Genomic DNA, 19,133 nt, shown 5'->3' on the forward strand with positions numbered 1-19,133 from the left:
GTGTGTGTGTGTGTGTGTGTGTGTGTGTGTGTGTGTGTGTGTGTGTGTGTGTGTGTGTGCGTGTGTGTGCGTGCGTGTGTATCAGTGCTGAGCTGGTAGTGGTGAACGCTTCTGTTATCTGCCGACTAGACCCACCAGTCTGTAGCTGATTAACTTTCCTATCTAAGCCCTGCTGGATCTCTGCTATTGGCTGCTGTTCATATCAAGTATATTACTAATATCCATATGCCCTTTGCCTACCACTGTTAGCCTCAACAAGGTCAAAATGGAAGCACCAACCCATGCAAACACACTCATTAAACACATACACGTATGCAACGTATGCAACATTCACCCACTGGCGCAGAATACAACAAGCACAGCTTTGTCAAAGTAGCCAGGACCACTTTTATTTCCCTATCAACATGATAGAATGATAAATAATAACATGACAACATTTTGATTCAGTTAAAGAAAAAAGAAAGAAATCGGAGTCCAATTTGGCAGGGACGTTGAGCGTTACACATCATTACAACGGCAGGTGAAGAAGATGCATTAGTCAGTCATTGCATTGCAGTGCACAGACTCAGCAGTACAGGCACTACCACATGCTTCATCCACAACCTCCACCCTGTTTTCTACACCAGGAATCCACAGCAGGTCCAATCACAGTATACGTCAAGTCTGTATCATTAAAGGAATAGTTCAGCATTTTGAGAAATAAGCTTATTTGGTTTCTTGCCGAGATTTGGATGAGAAGATCGATACCGTACTCCCATACGTTATCTGCATGGTAAATATGAAGCTACCGCTTAGAGTCGGTTAGCTTAGCATTGAGGGTGCTAGCCTGGCTCCGTCAAAAGGTAAAGAAATCCGCCTACTAACACCTCTAAAACTCACTAACCTGATTCGTTTAATCTGTACATAAACCGAAGTGTAATGGTGAGCTGAAAGTGATAAGTGGTATCTTTAAAATAAACCTAAAACTCACCTGTTTAGCCTGGCTTTTGATTAGAATGTTTTATGTCATCAAGTATTTTAATTAATCATTTATATTGATTTATTAATATCTGAAAATGTTCTATGCCATTTCATGATTTTATTTGTCATAGCCTTTTATATACTTTATTTTATTAATGTATTAATGTATTTATTTTAAACTTATTATTATTCTAAAATATATTTGTATATTTATATATTTATATTTGTCATGTTCTATTATCTTGTCAGTCATCTGTAAAACACCTTGAATTGCACTAACCTGTACAAAAGGTGCAATACAAATAAAGTTTCATTGACTGATTGATTGACTTTTGGTGTTTTACACCGGGTTATTGCGGCATTCACGTTGTTCAGACTGTACGAACAACCGAGATGCAGAAACTGTTCACATCACATCATAGTTGTAAGTCCAAGTTGGATATATCAGGGATTTCTGAGAACAACGATATCTCCCAATTGCTGATAAAAACTATAGAAGTTTAAACAAAGCACTGGAAACATGGCTGCTGGCGGTTATATCTTAAAAATTCCAATATTAACACAATCAGTTCAGCTAATTTAAGAGCCCACTCTTTATGCTATGCTGAGCTAACCAACCGCTGGCTCCGGCTTCATATTTACCAAACATCTTTTCAACTCTCGGCAAGAATAGCAAATAAGCGTTTTTCCCAAGATGACTATAAACTATCCTTTCAAAATACAAATTTGTAAAGATAAGGGCAACTACTTACACACTGTCTTTTTCTCTATAACATCTAGGCAAATAGGCAAATTTATCACATGGAATTAAATTTGAAAAACTAGCATATAATCTGCTTCATTGACAGCAAAAATCGTACATTCTGTATGTATCACAGTAATTCAGTTAAAGGACTGCGTGTATTTTTTTTCACTAGATAAATCTGAGGTAAATTTGAGCTTGAGTTTGAATTTAGGAGTTGAAGATCACCATTTTGTGTTCACATTTAGTTTCTGTCTTGTGTTGCTCTGTGTATCAAAAGTTCAGTTGGAGCAAAAATGTTTGTTAGCGTTTGGATCACAGATCGCAACTTACGGGCCCTGCACACCCACACAGGTGCTTTACCTCACTCTGTCTGCGTAGACCTGCTGAGGTTGAAGCATCAGGTCAACTCATGTCCATGTACTAATAAGTGACACAGTCCTCGGAAGAGGTCTAGCCAGAACAATTAAAACCACTGTGTGGGTATGCAGAGCTTTTAAAAGAAGAATTATGCAGAAAAATAAATGATAGTGTGTTAAGTTCACATGCTTTCCATTAGGCTTTGTTTGGTTTAACAAACGCCAACATGCCTGGCACTCATACCTGGACAAGTTTCTCCCATTTCATTACATTCGGTAAATGTTAGCATTAGCTGTGCCTGCATTAGAAAAAGAGAAAAAACAAAGATTTTGTTCTTTTAGTATTTAAATATGGAAAATACAATCATTACAATGCATGAAAAACAAAAGCGGAAATACAAATTAAGTCGGACATCATCTTGTTTTGTCATACATGTCCTCTCGGTTCAGTCTTCTGTTTGTGTTCTGAATTGTGGTAAAATATTTTCTTCAATATAAATCAGAAATGCTTGTGTAGCTGTGAAGAATGCCCTAAAAAGTTCAAAAATGCCAACTACAGAGATGGAATATAATTAGAAAAGTAATATTCACACTTAAAAATTAAATCTTTTTGGTATTGTATACTCACCCCCTGTAGGCTTTAATTGTGAAAGGCTGGGGAGGTATTTTGAATTCCCGTCGGTTACAGAGATTTCAACTGTGACAACTTGTTGCAGTGGAAAAAAATGTACACAAATGTCCGCAGAAGCTTCTCAAACTGCTCTTGTGGCATAATCCACTTCTTATCACACTTATTATCACGTAAATACACTCCGCTTCCCCTTGTAGCTTGTACAGTGAGCCGCTTACTTATTTCTAACTCACCACAAACTATTTATCCACGTTGTGATAAATTTATGAGGGTTATAAGATTTCGGGGGGACTGAGGACAAAAGGAGCCTTATTAATCCTGTCACTGTCATCTTGTGTATATGTACAGGTGGTTCCCACACTGTGGGCAGGAGTGATGTGCATCTTGTAGTCCACGTACCATGAACGGTATCAGACAGAAACCACATACCAACCTGGAAAAAACAGACACACACACACAAACACACATGCAGAGACAGAATACATAGTTTAACTTTTGTTAAAGCTGTAACAGCACTCTGACATCCAAACACTTGCGCGTGTGTATTTGCATCTCTCACCCCATCAGTGTGAGAAGTATACACATGCACCAGGCAGCCTTCCCAGGCAGGTATGTGACTTTAGTGGTGACAGTGCGGTGGCAGTGTGGGCAGCATACCAAACCAGGGATGTCTCTCAGATATGCCACCGAGACAGGGACGGGCTGTGGCTGGGTCACAACTACTGGCTGACTTTGTCTGCCGTTGACAGTCGGTGTTACACCAACTGGTAAACAGAAGACACAGGAAGGACAGACGGGGATACCAGGGGGAAATAAGGACGGGAGGCGGGAAGCAGAGGAAATATTATTTTCACCCGCTCAGTTGGATTATATGTATGTTATTAAAAGCAATAATTAAAATGTAGTTAATACCTTGTGTATGTGGATGGATTATGTTTCCAGTGTTTTGGGGAGGTGATGTCACAGCAATTGGCACAGAGGGTGAAGTCAGGACGGGAAATGGGTCCGGCTGGATCGTAACTAGTAAGGAGGAAATACTTCAGAGCACGTCCACAGTAAAATTAAAAATTCAATTCGTAAACACATCTTTGTCTTTCTGTTTCAGCCCTTTGTGCAGACCCCAAAACCGAGCTTTTCCAAAACAGCCTCCAGCGAGGGTGTAAATCTCAAAACGCCGGCTTGGTGTTCCAGTGTGTGCGAATACATATTGCGAATATAGATATTGCCACCTGTAATGCAGGTCAACAGCCTTTCACACACTGAGACATTGGCAAAATCACTATTATATGACCATGAAGTCGCCTGACAAACTAAACGTAAATACAGTCAATGACAACAGCTAACACCCTGTAATCGCCTATATTGACTTTTTAAATTAGCAGGCTTGCTTCATTGTTTTGGAAAAGCTACATTTTTTGGTGTAGGCTAAAAAAACAAAGCAGGCATTTTCAGATTTATATATTATATCATATTAGATATATTATTATATTATATATTTACATATTGTATACTGTCTCAAGAAAGCTTAGGAAATGGTTTAGAAAAAAACAAAACCCAGGTTTATGTGGACAAGGGGCCAAAACGGAGAGAAAAAGATGAATCTACAAGTTCACCCGTCTTAGCGCGGGTGAATTCTCTTCGATAACTGATAAGCTGTGAAGAGATATGAGTAAAGGGAGACCAGGGAGACTTTATCTCACCTGCTTCTCCATAGGTGGGAGGAGGCGTCGGGGGGGAGGAGAGGGAGGCGTCGTAGTAGGGGGGAGGGGGGATGTTGAATCCTTCTGTACTCAGAGCAGGAGGGTGGAGACTGGCCTCTTCATACGAAGGAGGTTCCATTAGGAGATCGTCCAGTCAAACAGGACGCTGGTGATGAAAAGGAGGACAGACACAGATGTAGATAACGTTAATTGTAATGCACACACACACAGACAGACAGACAGACAGACAGACAGACAGACAGAGAGAGAGAGAGAGAGAGAGAGAGAGAGAGAGAGAGAGAGAGAGAGAGAGAGAGAGAGTGTGTTTAAACAGTTTAAACATGTGCCTTTGAATACCCTGCAAGTGTTTAATTTGTTCCTCTAAATTATAGTCCTTTTCCAGAGAATACATCTCAGGTCATGTCTGCACCATGAGCTGTGGTAAGGGGTCACAAGCAGAAAAGGTTTGAAAGCTCTGATCTGGATCCAGCTGCATATCCAAGTGCCTCTATGTAGGATTCAAACATCTGTGATGTGGCAGCTCCTACAGAGAGCGTGGCTACTGGGAACGAATGGACTGAAAGCGACACATACGTTTCAGTTTCGAAGATTCTACAAGTACTTAATAAAAAGCCGATGCACAGCGGCTTAAGATTCGCATGATATGACAAAAATGCCCTACAGCAGGTTGCAATGTTTTTGACCTGAGCTACAGAACCACTGCACTAACTTGACTGAAAATAATCCGGCACACGATATATCCCGTGATTGTCTCTCACAATAGGTATTTTCATGAAAATCTGAATTCAGTTGCAGATGAAAATAGCTTTCTTCTCATTCTTACTCTACAGCGTGACACTTTCCAGTAAGTGGTATAAAGGAAATGTACTGTACTGGCACTGAGGTCTCGATTTAATTATCAAGTGGCTATACTACCTGTTTACCAGCCCACTGTGTGTACAGACGCTGGTGGCAGAGGGAGATGTCCGTCTTTGAGTTTTGTAAGTAATCTGAACATCTCAGCCCCGAGTGTTTCTGTCCTTCAAGTTGTCCGATGTCAGATGTCACGTCTGCAGCCGAGTCGGCTGCTCTGATTCTTTTGTGCAAGTTACTGTTACCAAATCCTCCCTCCTCGCTCTACGCCTGAGATCATCCCGTATTCACCTATCTGAACTTTCATTGGAAGAGTGGAGGTTTAAAATTGACACCGTCAAACCACCACATACACAGTACGACACTGCAGTATAGCTAGTACAAAGACAAAGTAGAGATCCTGTCCTTTACTTCAGTTACTTACACACTGTGTGGTACTACACATTTATCTTTCAAAGTTAATTCCCCCAAAAGATTTGGGCTATTTCCTGTGTAGAATAAGTCCAGAACACTAAATAAACATATATTAACATACATAATAATGTATATTTGAAATATTTTTTTCCTTTAATGAAATTGCTGTGAAGTATTTATCTTTTTAAATGTCACGTTCACTATCACCTTGTTACAGTTCAGATGCCCGGTGAAACACTTACTGTAAGTTCAAAACAACACTGACCACACAAAAAATGCTGAATCACGCGACTCCAGTTCACCTTTTCTCCACAAGAAGTGTTTTCATGCCAATATGTCACCTAAAACCAGCTGTATCAGTCACTGAACAGGCCTGCTGAATGCAGCCAAGTAAGTGTAGCTCACATGGGACTCCTCTCTTATGTAAACAAGATACAGCCAAGCCATGGTATCTGAAGCACAAACCTGCCCTCACCATATACAAACTCCAAATACTCTCTGCAGAGAGCACTACGTGTCCCCCCTCGCTAATTAAACAGTGTGATGTGTGAGATAGAGTAGAGCAGTGGTCTTACCTTGGACGAATGACGAAGCTCGGCTGGCAGGAGGAAACACGTACCATGTTGGTGACAGTCGTGACATCACAGCCAGTTGAACCTGTTTTCCTCTGGAATTAGAAACATTTTTCTTACCACTGACTGCAAACCAACGCTCTTTACCTGTTCACTCACCTGTTTCCTCAAAGTTATATCATTCTCTGGCAGACATTCACGGCACGGTAATTGCCGAAACATAAAATAGTAATATGTGAAACATTCGCTTGGCAGTTTATATATTTACTTATTAGTTTGTTTATTTAACAGGGACCATACAGATAAAAATTGTTACAAACAGATAAGTAGCGCAACAGATGTAACGTATAGTGTTTTTAAATTGAGGTTAAAACGTCCAAAAAATAACTCGATAAAAAAGAATCAGCATAAAAACAACAGCACAGATAAAACCGACTGTGTACATGTGTATATGCATGTGTCTACACTCACTGAGCACTTTATTAGGAACACCTGTACACCTGCTTATTCATGCAATTATCCAATCAGCCAATCATGTGGCAGCAGTTCAATGCATTAAAATCCTACAAATAAAGGTCAAGAGCTTCAGTTGATGTAAACATCAAACATCAGTATGGGCTTTGACCATGGCATGATTGTTGGTGCCAGACGGGCTGGTTTGAGAATTTCTAAAACTGCTGATCTCCTGAGATTTTCAAACACAACAGTCTCTAAGGTTTATGCGGAATGGTGCCAAAAACAAAAAACATCCAGTAAGGAGACAGAAACGCCTTGTTGATGAGAGAGGTCAGAGCTGACAGAAAGGCTACGATATCTCAGATAACCATTCTTTACAACTCTGGTGAGCAGAGAAGAATCTGAAAATGCAAAATACGTTGAGCTTTGAGGTGACTGGGATACAACAGGATGCAGTGGGCAAAGGCTCACCAAAACTGGACAGTTGAAGACTGGAAAATCGTAGCCCGGTCTGAATAATCTGTGTCAACAGTCTAGGCTGCTGGTGGTGGTCTAATGGTGTGGGGAATGTTTTCTTGGCCCACTTTGGGCTCCTTAATAGCAATCAATCGTGTTTTGAATGCCACAGCCTATCTGAGTATTGTTGCCGACCATGTGCATCCCTTTATGGCCACAGTTATCCAGTTATCCAGTTATCCAGCTTCAAGCATGATAACGCACCATGTCACAAAGCAAAACTTGTCTCAAACTGGTGTCATGAACATGACAGTGAGTTCAGTGAACTTCAGTGGCTTCCACAGTCACCCGATCTGAATCCAGTAGAACACCTTTGGGATGCGGTAGAATGGGAGCTTGGCAACATGAATGTGGAGCTGACAAATATGCAGAAATGATGCGATGCAATCGTGTCAACGTGGACCCGAGTCTCAAAGGAACTTTTCCAACATCTTGTGGAATCCATGGCACAAAGAACTGAATCAGTTTTGAGAGCAAAGGGAGGCTCTACCCAGTATCATTATGGTGTTCCTAATAAAGTGCCCGGTGAGTGTACACTGAAGACACTCAAATGGGCCTGCAATGAGTACTTTTACTTCTGATACTTAGGCTGAAGTATATTTTCCTGCAAATACATACATACGTTAATTTAAGTAACATTCTGAATGCATGACTTCTACTTGTAGAGTGACTTGAGTGTTTTTACAGTGAATTGGGAATTGGTTGAACTTTTAGACGGTGTTGAGTTGTGCTTCTGAGTCCAGAGATTTTCTGAGTTGTGACGTAAAAGTATTTACTGGATAACAACACAGTAATTGTTTGTATGAAAAGCAAAAGTGAATATCACAAAATAACATTGGTATGAAGAAATTAATAGGTGCAGAACAAACTTTCCTGGTGATACTTACAGTCATAAACTATAAACGAATATGCAGTAAAGTTATCCAGTTATCCAGCTTCAAGCATGATAACGCACCATGTCACAAAGCAAAACTTGTCTCAAACTGGTGTCATGAACATGACAGTGAGTTCAGTGAACTTCAGTGGCTTCCACAGTCACCCGATCTGAATCCAGTAGAACACCTTTGGGATGCGGTAGAATGGGAGCTTGGCAACATGAATGTGGAGCTGACAAATATGCAGAAATGATGCGATGCAATCGTGTCAACGTGGACCCGAGTCTCAAAGGAACTTTTCCAACATCTTGTGGAATCCATGGCACAAAGAACTGAATCAGTTTTGAGAGCAAAGGGAGGCTCTACCCAGTATCATTATGGTGTTCCTAATAAAGTGCCCGGTGAGTGTACACTGAAGACACTCACATGGGCCTGCAATGAGTACTTTTACTTCTGATACTTAGGCTGAAGTATATTTTCCTGCAAATACATACATACGTTAATTTAAGTAACATTCTGAATGCAGGACTTCTACTTGTAGAGTGACTTGAGTGTTTTTACAGTGAATTGTGAATTGGTTGAACTTTTAGACGGTGTTGAGTTGTGCTTCTGAGTCCAGAGATTTTCTGAGTTGTGACGTAAAAGTATTTACTGGATAACAACGCAGTAATTGTTTGTATGAAAAGCAAAAGTGAATATCACAAAATAACATTGGTATGAAGAAATTAATAGGTGCAGAACAAACTTTCCCTGGTGATACTTACAGTCATAAACTATAAACGAATATGCAGTAATCACCATGTATTTACAGTATCTTGGTACAAAAAAGGTACTTACCTGTACACTCAGTTGCCAGTTAGGTTGCTGTTGGTTACACCCACTGTCTAATACAACAGTCCTGCAATAAATCCTTCATGAAGGTTATAGTGTTCAGTTTTCATTTTCAGTTTGCATTTTAAAGAAAGGTGTTTCTGGTATTTAGCCTATGCTCGGTGATGCAACTGGAGTGGACAAAATAATAGAAACACCTGTCGGTATAGTGTCATCCAATTCAACAGCATCACAAACTGCAGTCTCCTAAAAGAAAAATGTCAACAGAAACTGAATAACTTAACCACTTTTTTATTTGTCAACACATCCCAACATCTACTCAATCGATTGGCATTAAATTTGGTACAGACATTCACGGTTCCCAGACAATGAGTTCCGATGACTTTGGTGATCCCCTAATTTTTCCTCATGTGCCTTCATGAGGTTGAAGTTTGTGGCTGTTACTGAAATATCACATCGTGATAACTACTGTTGGCTGGATTAATATCAAATGTTTTCACAGACATTCAAAAGTCCGCAGAGGTATATTTTACAAATACTTTGATCCCTGTACATCATCCAGTGCCATCTAGTGCTAAGCTAAGATGTTAAGGATTATACCTTCTAAACATCAACACAGTAGCATTATCATTGTGAACCTGTTAGCGTGCTGACATTAACACTCAGCTCGAGGCACCGCTGTGCTTCAGTACAGCTTCACAGAGACACAAGCCTGGCTAAAGACTTTGAGTTTGTATCTGGGTACTCATACTAGGTAATATTGGTATTTTCTGTCAAACACAGGAGTGCTGTATGTTATTTCTACCTACTGTTTCATCTCAATCTGACTATATTCCACAGCATGTTCAGTATGTCCATCATTATTTACAACAACTGCTTCACGAGACATTTGTATATTTATAGAGAAAAGGGAATAGAATCAAATCAAGTATTAACACAAACAAAAGCAAGGTTTAAAGTCATTTAAATAAATAGTCACGAGTGCACAACACTTTTAAACCAAAATTAATTTTATTAAGAAAAATTGGAAGATGCTAGGTTGATTCTGATTAGCCAGAAACCAAAATGACATCACAGCTCATCTTTAGATGTTATGTTGGTCGGTACCTCTGCAGACTCATCAGTCTCCTGAAAGAGGGAAGAATAAATAAATGGGAGAGTGGTGAGCGGAGTGGAGTTGTTTTTAAGAGAAATATATGAAAAGTAAGAGTAGAAATACAAACCTCGCTATCGTCCTCGGCGTCGTCAGCATCATCACCTTCCTCGCTTTCCTCGTCATCCTCATCGTCCTCCTCATTACTTCCCTCCTTCGGCAACACTCCTCCGTCATCCAGGAACTTAGACAAGGTCTCCAGATCCCTTTTTCCGGTGTAGTCAACCACCTGGCAGTGGCGGAGAGAAATAGTCAAAAACTCACATTCAAACAAACATTCCGTGTGCGTGTGTGTGTGAGTGTGAGTGTGTGTGTGTGTGTGTGTGTGTGTGTGTGTGTGTGTGTGTGTGTGTGTGTGTGTGTGTGTGTGTGCGTGTTTGCGTGTGTACCTCTTTGCCATCGGCTGGGAAATATTTGAGTGTGGGGAATCCTTGAATCTCGAGAGACTCCACCTCATTGGCTGTGCCATCAATCTTGGCTATGATAATGTCGTCATGGTCGGCGTACTTTTCGCCCAGCTGTTCCCAGATGGGAGCCAGTTCCTTACAGTGTCCACACCATGGAGCATCTACACACACACACACACACACACACACACACACACACACACACACACACACACACACACACACACACACACACACACACACACACACACACACACACACACAATGAATTCACTATAAATAAAAACACATATTTCTCTGCTGCCTTAAAGCTTTGAAAAGGTTAGATCATTTTAAGTAGCATGTGGGGACTGAAAGAGAATACAGACTAGAGATTTGGTTTCTGCGACTCTTAAAGGATCATTCTGGAGGGTTTTGTACAATTTGGATCTTATTTTCATTGTTCTTTCCATCATTCCATTTATTATTAACTCCTATTAGTAATAATACGTCGTACTCACCGAGTTAATTGCTGAAATCTGAGAACACCAACAACAATGCTTAAAAAAAAAAAAGTTATACATGAGGGGATAAGGAATTATCACTGACAATTTGGGCGCGCTCACTTTTGATTTTACCTCAGAAATGGTCAGAATACCTCAGAATGGTTGAGATAAATTGTTGGTTTGTTTACAGCTCATGTTTCTTGCCCCGCTGGACTTCGCTCTACTGATGTTGCAGTGTTCCCAAATCCCAGCAATGGCGTTGGTGAGCACAATGTTATCATAACCAATAGAAATGATAGCCAAGTGATCACCCAATGTGTTGAAGCTGGAGAGAAGGTCTTCCGCAGAGTTTTTGGACAAATACAATGTATGTTAATAACGCTGCGTCCATGTCGGATGGAAGGTAGGAATGGGAAAAATTCCGACGTTCACCTCATTGAACAAAAGTTAGCAGCTGTCAGATTTATCATGCTTCTATCTCACGTATATCAAAATCAGGAAAATCTGAGGTTCCCAGTTGTAATTACAACTTGGTTGGTGAACGGTACATAGAAGCTGGAAATCCGCAAAGTACAGAAAGTACTACATAATAAACAAGCAAAATGGAATTTTCAGAAACTGTGAAGAATTGCATTGCACTGCAATGGTAACGATATTGAGGGAATTCTTGAGAGCACTATACAGTGCATAAAGCTTAAAGTTCAGAATTCAGACAGAGCCAGCGTTTCTGTAAATCATTCATTTAAATCATCATTTCACATCACATCAGCTGAAGCCAAGAGCTACTCATTTTAAATTCTAAAGTGGGAATGAAAATGGTAGCTGGCAATTTTAAGTTTAATTGAAAAATGGATTGGATTTAATGATAAAAGATCAGCTGATTTCACTAAATTCAAGTCAGAGTTCCTACAGACTGACGGACTTACAAATCTCCACAAAGACGTTTTTGGTGGGGTCCAGAGCAACAGACTCAAAATTCTTCCCCACCAGGACTTTGACTGGTCCTGTATTCCAGTCCTCCGGGATCTCCTCTGTCCGATAGTAGGGCTACACCACAAAACGGGAGAAGTTATTGGGTTTAGTCAGTGGTGCAAGTGTGGCATAAAGTGGGTGGAAGAATTCAGATCATTTATGTAAGTAAAAGAACGAACACCACAGTTTCAAAATACTCAGTAGTTAGTAAAAGTCCTGCATTCAAAATCCTACTTAAGTAACAGCACAGAAGAATTATCAGCAAAATGTACTTAAAGTATCGAGGTAAAAGTACTCCTTCTGGAGTAAAATGTCCCGCGACTTAATAAGATGTTATTACTGATGTTGGGTAGCTTAGGCAAGTGGTTCCCAACCTAGGGGTCAACCTCTCCAAAGGGTCACACGATAAATTTGAGGGGTCCTGACAAGAAAAAACCAAAGTTCTGCTACAGAAATCTGATTTCATTTGTTGGATTCTTCTCTAATCTTTGATTTTGTTCTGAATTTCTGGTAATTACAGACGGTTTATTTAAATGAAACCTCTCAGGAGTTTAGAGAGGAAGTCGCTCCCCTCAGCTGCTAATGACTCATAGACATCTGTGACAAAGGGCGCCAACAAGACAAGTTTTTTCTAACTTGTCACGTTTCAAAATGGTTGCGTTCATTTTTAATAATGTATAGTATTTACATGTGTTTTTTTCTTATGTAAAATCTTGATCTTAAAAGTAACTAGTTGCTGAAATTGTCAGATAAATGTAGTGGAGAAAAAAAGTAAATTATTGTCCTCTAAAATGTATTGAATTATAAACTGTACTCGTACCACAAAATTGTACTCAAGCACAGTACTTGAGTAACTGTAATTAGTTACTTTCCACCACTGGGTTAAATATTACTGTGTGACTGAATATGAAACGTGTCTTTGTGTGTTTTACCTTGGCATTGCCATCCACAACCTCCTGGCACAACTGTCGCAGTGAATTTGCGGTGAGATCCCGGGAGGCGATGTTGAACTTCTTTCCTGTCTCCATGTTGATGATGCGTGCAGTGGGGGCGTCGCTCGCGGACACGCCAAAGTATGTCAGCACGTGAGACAGGGCTTTTGTCACGTCGATTACAATGAACAGCATCTGCATAACACACACACACACACACACACACACAAACACGGGACATAAAAAAACATGACAATAAGGTTAAGTTAAGTTTTAGGTCATTGTATCACTGACTTACTTTCAAAGACACACTTTCGTACGCACACACACACACACACACACACACACACACACACACACACACACACACACACACACACACACACACACACACACACGCACACATGACACTGTTACCTTGCCCTTGAACTCTTTGGCAACAGTCCTGGATTCGTCCACCAGGGCTGTCTGACTCTCCACAGTGGAGTTGATGAACAGCAGGCTGTGCAGGAGGATGCTAGAGGTGAAGATCTTATCTGCAGTCTGAAAACACACATATACAAACACACGTACAAACAAACACACACACACACAGTCACACACACAGTATGATATCAATATAATTTTACATGTAATTTTAGTTTTCTAATCCTGTGTGTGTATGCATGCGTATATATTACCTCCTCACTGAATGGGATGATCAGCTCCAGGCTGTTTTCCTTGATGAAGGAGGTCAGATTATTTTTCTCCAGCGTCCCTTCTTCTGACAATGCGAAGTCTGCTCTGCCGTCATCAAACTAGGACACACACAAGTTTGTTTTACCAAACTTCGCTAGACCATGACCCCAATCGCCCAAACTATTCTAGTTCTGTAACAATTAGTTGATTAAGCAGTCGACTGAAAATGATCCCTCAACAAATCTGATCATTGCTTAATTGTTTATCTGATTTATCGAGCAAAAATTCCAAACAGTTGCTGGTTTCTCATTTGTGAGGTTTTTCTGCTTTTCTCTGCGTTATATCGTTGAAAATTCCATATCTTTGTATTTGGACTGACAAAACAAGCAATCTTCTGCCCGACAGTATTTAATTTGATTTGGTCATAAACAACATGACACACAACCCACATCACTAAATACTCACACAACACAAAAAACCCCACAGATTCAACCTGGACATGCTAAGAAATAATATGAGATAAAACAAACTCTAAATAGTTTGTAACTATGGGCGGATTATGAGACGATTAGCCTCTGGGCACGGACAGGCCCCGGATCCTACATACAGGGGATCAAGACACCCAGACTGAAAACGCATCACTGCATTGTTTTTGTTTGTTTTTGTTTTGTTTTTTTTTGTTGTTTTTTTTGTTTCTCGCTTTTTTTTGTGTCTCTTTGTGTTGTTTTATATTTTTTTGTGTCCCTTTGCGGCCAATTTGTGTCTCTTTGTGGTTGCCCGTGTCGTTTTGTGGTCATTTTGTGTCTCTTTGGTCATTTTGTGTCGTTTGTGTTATTTGGTGTCTCTTTGTAGTTGTTTTTTGTGTCTGTGTAGTTGTTTTGTATCTCTTTTTGTCTCCATGTGTCTTTACGGTTATTTTGTGTCTCTCTGTGGTCATTTTGTGAAAATAAATCAAAATCCTAAGGTCAGAAAACCCTTTAAAGAAATAAGCATCAGCAAAATACCCAATTTTTCTATACTAGACGTCTAACAGGAAAATACTGTATGCACTCTATCTAGGCGCTAGATGGCAGCAAAGCTAACATGATTAGGGCCTAATCATGTTAGCTTTGCTGCCTCTATGTAAAACACTGGACTCCCTGCCTCTCTGTCAATGTCAGTACATGCTCATACCTTTTTGAAGAGGACCACTGAGTTGGCTTTTACTTCATACTTCTGGAAAACCTCTGGAGTCGCAGTCACGGCAAACTCTGTGTCAGTTATATCCAATGCAACTTCCTTGAACGCCTTAGCCGCCTCACTTTCCAGATTCTAATGTAAATGAAATCAAAATATGAATATAAATGTATTTTATGAGTTATAGGTAACACTGGATGGATGAAAATAGATAAAAACGTACATCAAAGAATCCGACAACAGCGATGCTATGGGTATCGATGAACTGAGCTGCAGACTCTGCAGAGTCGAGCACTGGAGCACCAGGGCCTGTACGACGCTTCATCCACTGGATTATTGCCTTTACTGACCTCTTACCTGGGCAACACATACAAACGCAAACAGATGAAGTCATGTCAAGTCACGCAAGAGTTATTTCAGCTGATTAAAGGCACCAAGGTATAAGATTAACGGAAAAAACAAAAGTAACGGTGAAGCTCAAACCAACAGGTGGTAAAAATATGCAAGTCTGTGAGGACTCAGACAAATAGGCTGAGGTGAGTGGGTGAACGAGCAGTTAACACATCGAACATGCAGGATAACCAAACACACGCACATTCATGCACGCTCAGAAATGTCTGTTAATGTCACGATCAGGTTTACTATTAAGGAACTCTTGGTATATGTGTCTGAAAAACAGCATTAACAGAAAAGTTTGACATTTTGGGGAAATGCTCTTTTTTGCTCTCTTGCTAAGAGTTAGATGAGAAGATTGACACCACTCTCATGGAAAATATGAAGCGACAGACGGCAGCGGGTTACGGTGCAGCATCAAGAGTGGAAACAGGGGTAAAACCTAGCCTGTCTCTGTCCAAAAAACAAATAGTGCTTGTAGTTTTTTTTTTTTTACGGGAACAGTAGTTTGTTAATGTGCTCGCAAAGAATTTGTTCCATAACACACACACTACACACACTAGACTCAGAGATTTCTGTTCAGGTTACAGTCAGGCTTATTGATGACGAAGTCACATATGATTGTGAATCTGGAAAGATGGACAACAGCTTTACCAGTAGGGCTTATAGTTGATGACTGATGAATAAGAGGAGATTTTGTGTGTGATGTGTGAGTTTGTGTTTGGTGTACCAGTGTAGTCGATGGGCTGCTTGCGGTCTCCGTTCATGAACAGTTTCAGAGAGGGGAAGCCGCCGATGTCAAACTCTTCAGCCAACTCCCTCTCCTCTATGGCGTCCACTTTGGCCAAACGCATCGCCGATTCCTCCTCCTTCAGCTTCCCAGCAGCCTCTGCGTAGATTGGCTCCAGCTGTTTACAGTGACCGCACCAGGGAGCGTCTGTCCAAGTGAACACATATAGATCATCGCTCTCGTGCTTTTGCGGTACGCGTAGAACAGATACTGAAAACTGAGAGGGGATTATGAACCAAACCAGGCCTCTGCTCTGTCCACTTTTGGTTGCTATCAGCATGTCCAGATATACATGGAAATAGGCTGCTGATTGCAACAGTGGCGGTTGGGCTCCGCCTTTATCCCCTTTGCTGTTTTCCTTGTCATGACCTCTCCTCTGCTACTGCTGAGCTCATCTGTGGGAGAGTTGAACCAGGAGAACATCTGGACGGGAGAGGCCACGTGGACTCAAGGTTCACATACTTAACTATTCCTGCAGCTTTTCGGCCGGATCCTAGAACTTTTATCACAGTATATGTGTTCCCAAGGTCAAGAGTGAACCTGCACACTCAGTTAACATTTTAGTTTTGTTATCGGTCTCAAAAAAGATCACATCTGCATGTCTTCAAAAAAAAACCACACATCTGTATGACATTATAACACAATGTCGTTATCAGCCAAAATGGATTGTCAATGAGTCCATTTTATCCCAACATGTGGTCACTGATGTCATTTGTGCTAAAAAACATCACAAATGTCAAAAAGAAAGCAAACAGAGGTAATTAACTTTATTGTAAGAATTTAGTAGAAACTATACTACTCAAAAGAGTAAATTCACCATGAGAATTATTTTTATTATTTTCTATTATTTATATATTGTGTCGTAACTACTTACAGAATTCGACCAGTATATACTTATTCTCGCTGAGAGCTCTGGCAAAGTTGTTGATGTGGAGAACCATCACATCTTCCTCCTCCTCTATCTCCGTTGTTTTCTCTTTCTTTGGTGCCTCTTTGGTTTCCTCCTCCTCTTCTGTCTCTCCTGAAGTCTCTCCTGTTGTCTCCTTTGATGTCTCTTCTTGTGTTTCTGTCCGTGTGTTGCCGTTTTCGTCTGCGTTGTCGGCCCGGATGCAGGAGGCCCAAAGCAGCAGGCCCAGTAGAGTTATGGACAAAAGCGTGCACGTCCTCATGTTGGCGTTCCGGTCTGAGCCGCTGTGGTACCTCCGCTCAGGTATGGGCACCTTCAATATATGTGTCACTGAAAGTTGGTACTTTTATGTGTCTAGTATAGAGAGTGTGTGTCGAAATGTTACTGGCCTTTCTGCTCATCCAATCAGGAGGTGCGCCTGCGAGGGACTTTTTCCAGTTTAAACCAGTCGCATGGTGACCTGTAGAGTCAGAACAGGGCAAACTAGCTGATTGACTGTTAAGGCTTCAGGACATCATCACACGTACACGTATTTTTATCTGTCTTCTCTCCTCCCTTGTTTTTCTATTAGAGCCCATCACCCAACAGATGGGAGCATGCACATGTAGACACTCCGTCCTCCCACTGTGACTCCTCTCTCTGGGCCTTATCAGACCCTCATTTACCTAAAAACAGTGTGAGCACAGTAATTGCGTGGATTTCCGGCTCTCGCTTCTCCACTCTTTTGTTTTATCTCACCATTTCTGTTTACTTAAACTACAGTAAACACTTTCCCCTCTCCCTCCTCTCTCGCACCCTCCTTTAAACCTTTCATTCGCTCTACCGTCGGTAAGAAACACAGGAAATTGACCTTTATTGCTTCAAGCGTGCAACATAAAATTGAAATTTCAGGTTTATTCAGAGACTATACTGTTGCTGACGTTAGGACATTGTCAGCAGATTCATGGTATGCATTAATCAAAGGATGGTTATATATTTTAGTTCCCGTTAAAGGGTCAGTTCACCCAAATTCGTAATGTCTGGTCAGACAGATAGTGTTGGTTGGGTGGGTTGCTGTATGTGCTGAGGTTTTGAAATATTAGCTGACAAAACAATCACCACAGGGTTGATCCAGAAGCTACTGTGGAGCTTTGGATCATATCACATGATCTTTGTCAGCAGATGGAGTTTGCCCAATTGTCCCGGAGTTGTACATGATAAAATTTCCATTGTTTTGGAAGAACCAAAAGAGACTTCTTGCTCGTGCTGGCTTAAAAGCTCATCAATAATCATTAGCTGCAGTCCTATAAAAGTTACAAATGAACTCCACCCTGAGGAGCAACAACAGTAGAATGCTGGTTATGCATTGATGCATTAGTAATAATAATCTAATAACATAATATATAGTGGTATAACAGTCACAAGGGACATTTTACTACTAGTACTTTCGATACTTTAAGTACAATGCTAATAATACTCACCTACTTGGGTAACATTTTGAATACTGGACTCCTACTTGAGTATTTTTACTGCATGGTATTAGTACTTCTACTCAAATAAGGCACAATACTCCCTCCAGAACTGCCAGCATCACGGATGGCTGTGGTCACAGGTGTGATCTGTTGCACCTGTATCCACACCCAACAGCGGTGTCACGTGGGGTTGGAGCTAAACCTCCGGAGTTCGGCAAAAACTACAAAGAACATGGCCTGCCTTGACTATAATCAAGAAAAATGAAAATTGATTTTAGAAAATGCTAACAAACTGGCTGAACTATTCTCATTCTCATTATTTCTTAGTGAATAAGTGGTTAAAGCAGTTCAGTGTGAAGTCTACAGATATCCAGAGTAACTGAGACACTGTCTCCGGAAAGGAAAGTTGCTGCTGAATTATTTAAATGTCATTTTCCGGAGCTGTAAGCTCCACTAACTAAATTCCATTCACCAGTATTTTATCAGGGCAGTAGTGAAATCTCATCAGAGACGCATAACTCAAAACCTGGGTACAAAAAAACCATAACTGTCTGCATGACTAGAGACTACTATGGGTAGGTCAGATAATGTTTTGTTTGTATTTGGGTGAACTGACCCTTTAAAACAAGCAGAAGAAAACTGTGCACAGAAAATTAGTTGTTTCCTGTTATTTTCCTTTTTATTCAACTTTTACAAGCATGTATCAAAACCGTAAAGGACATGAATGAAGTCTTTTCTTACACTCGGCCGTCAGTCCCAGCAGGCTTTAATGCTGCATGTGTGTGTTCTCCGTCAGTGCGTGTGTGAGCTCTGGGTTTGGGTCCCAGTTTGCCAGCAAGTCACTGAAGTCCGGCTGATTG

General features: G+C 40.7%; 2 protein-coding genes across 2 annotated transcripts; both read right to left on the reverse strand.

The window, feature by feature from the left end:
* Positions 1-3,019: 3,019 nt before the first annotated feature.
* On the reverse strand, positions 3,020-6,441 carry si:dkeyp-75b4.8 (lipopolysaccharide-induced tumor necrosis factor-alpha factor homolog). Its single transcript, XM_040147352.1, has 6 exons — positions 6,411-6,441; positions 6,255-6,336; positions 4,393-4,558; positions 3,605-3,712; positions 3,252-3,456; positions 3,020-3,125 (listed from the first exon to the last, which is right to left on the reverse strand). The coding sequence occupies exons 3-6, from the start codon at positions 4,529-4,531 to the stop codon at positions 3,020-3,022; spliced, it is 558 nt and encodes a 185-aa protein (XP_040003286.1). The 5' UTR covers positions 4,532-4,558; positions 6,255-6,336; positions 6,411-6,441.
* Positions 6,442-9,958: 3,517 nt separating this feature from the next.
* Positions 9,959-17,101, reverse strand: pdia2 (protein disulfide isomerase family A, member 2). Its single transcript, XM_040146728.1, has 11 exons — positions 16,790-17,101; positions 15,856-16,062; positions 14,956-15,089; positions 14,730-14,867; positions 13,559-13,675; positions 13,296-13,421; positions 12,879-13,073; positions 11,901-12,021; positions 10,472-10,650; positions 10,153-10,311; positions 9,959-10,057 (listed from the first exon to the last, which is right to left on the reverse strand). The coding sequence occupies exons 1-11, from the start codon at positions 17,082-17,084 to the stop codon at positions 10,001-10,003; spliced, it is 1,728 nt and encodes a 575-aa protein (XP_040002662.1). The 5' UTR covers positions 17,085-17,101; the 3' UTR covers positions 9,959-10,000.
* Between the last annotated feature and the right edge of the window lie 2,032 nt (positions 17,102-19,133).

The sequence above is a fragment of the Xiphias gladius genome, chromosome 15 (genome assembly GCF_016859285.1).
Source record: "Xiphias gladius isolate SHS-SW01 ecotype Sanya breed wild chromosome 15, ASM1685928v1, whole genome shotgun sequence".
Classification (NCBI taxonomy): Eukaryota; Metazoa; Chordata; class Actinopteri; order Istiophoriformes; family Xiphiidae; genus Xiphias; species Xiphias gladius.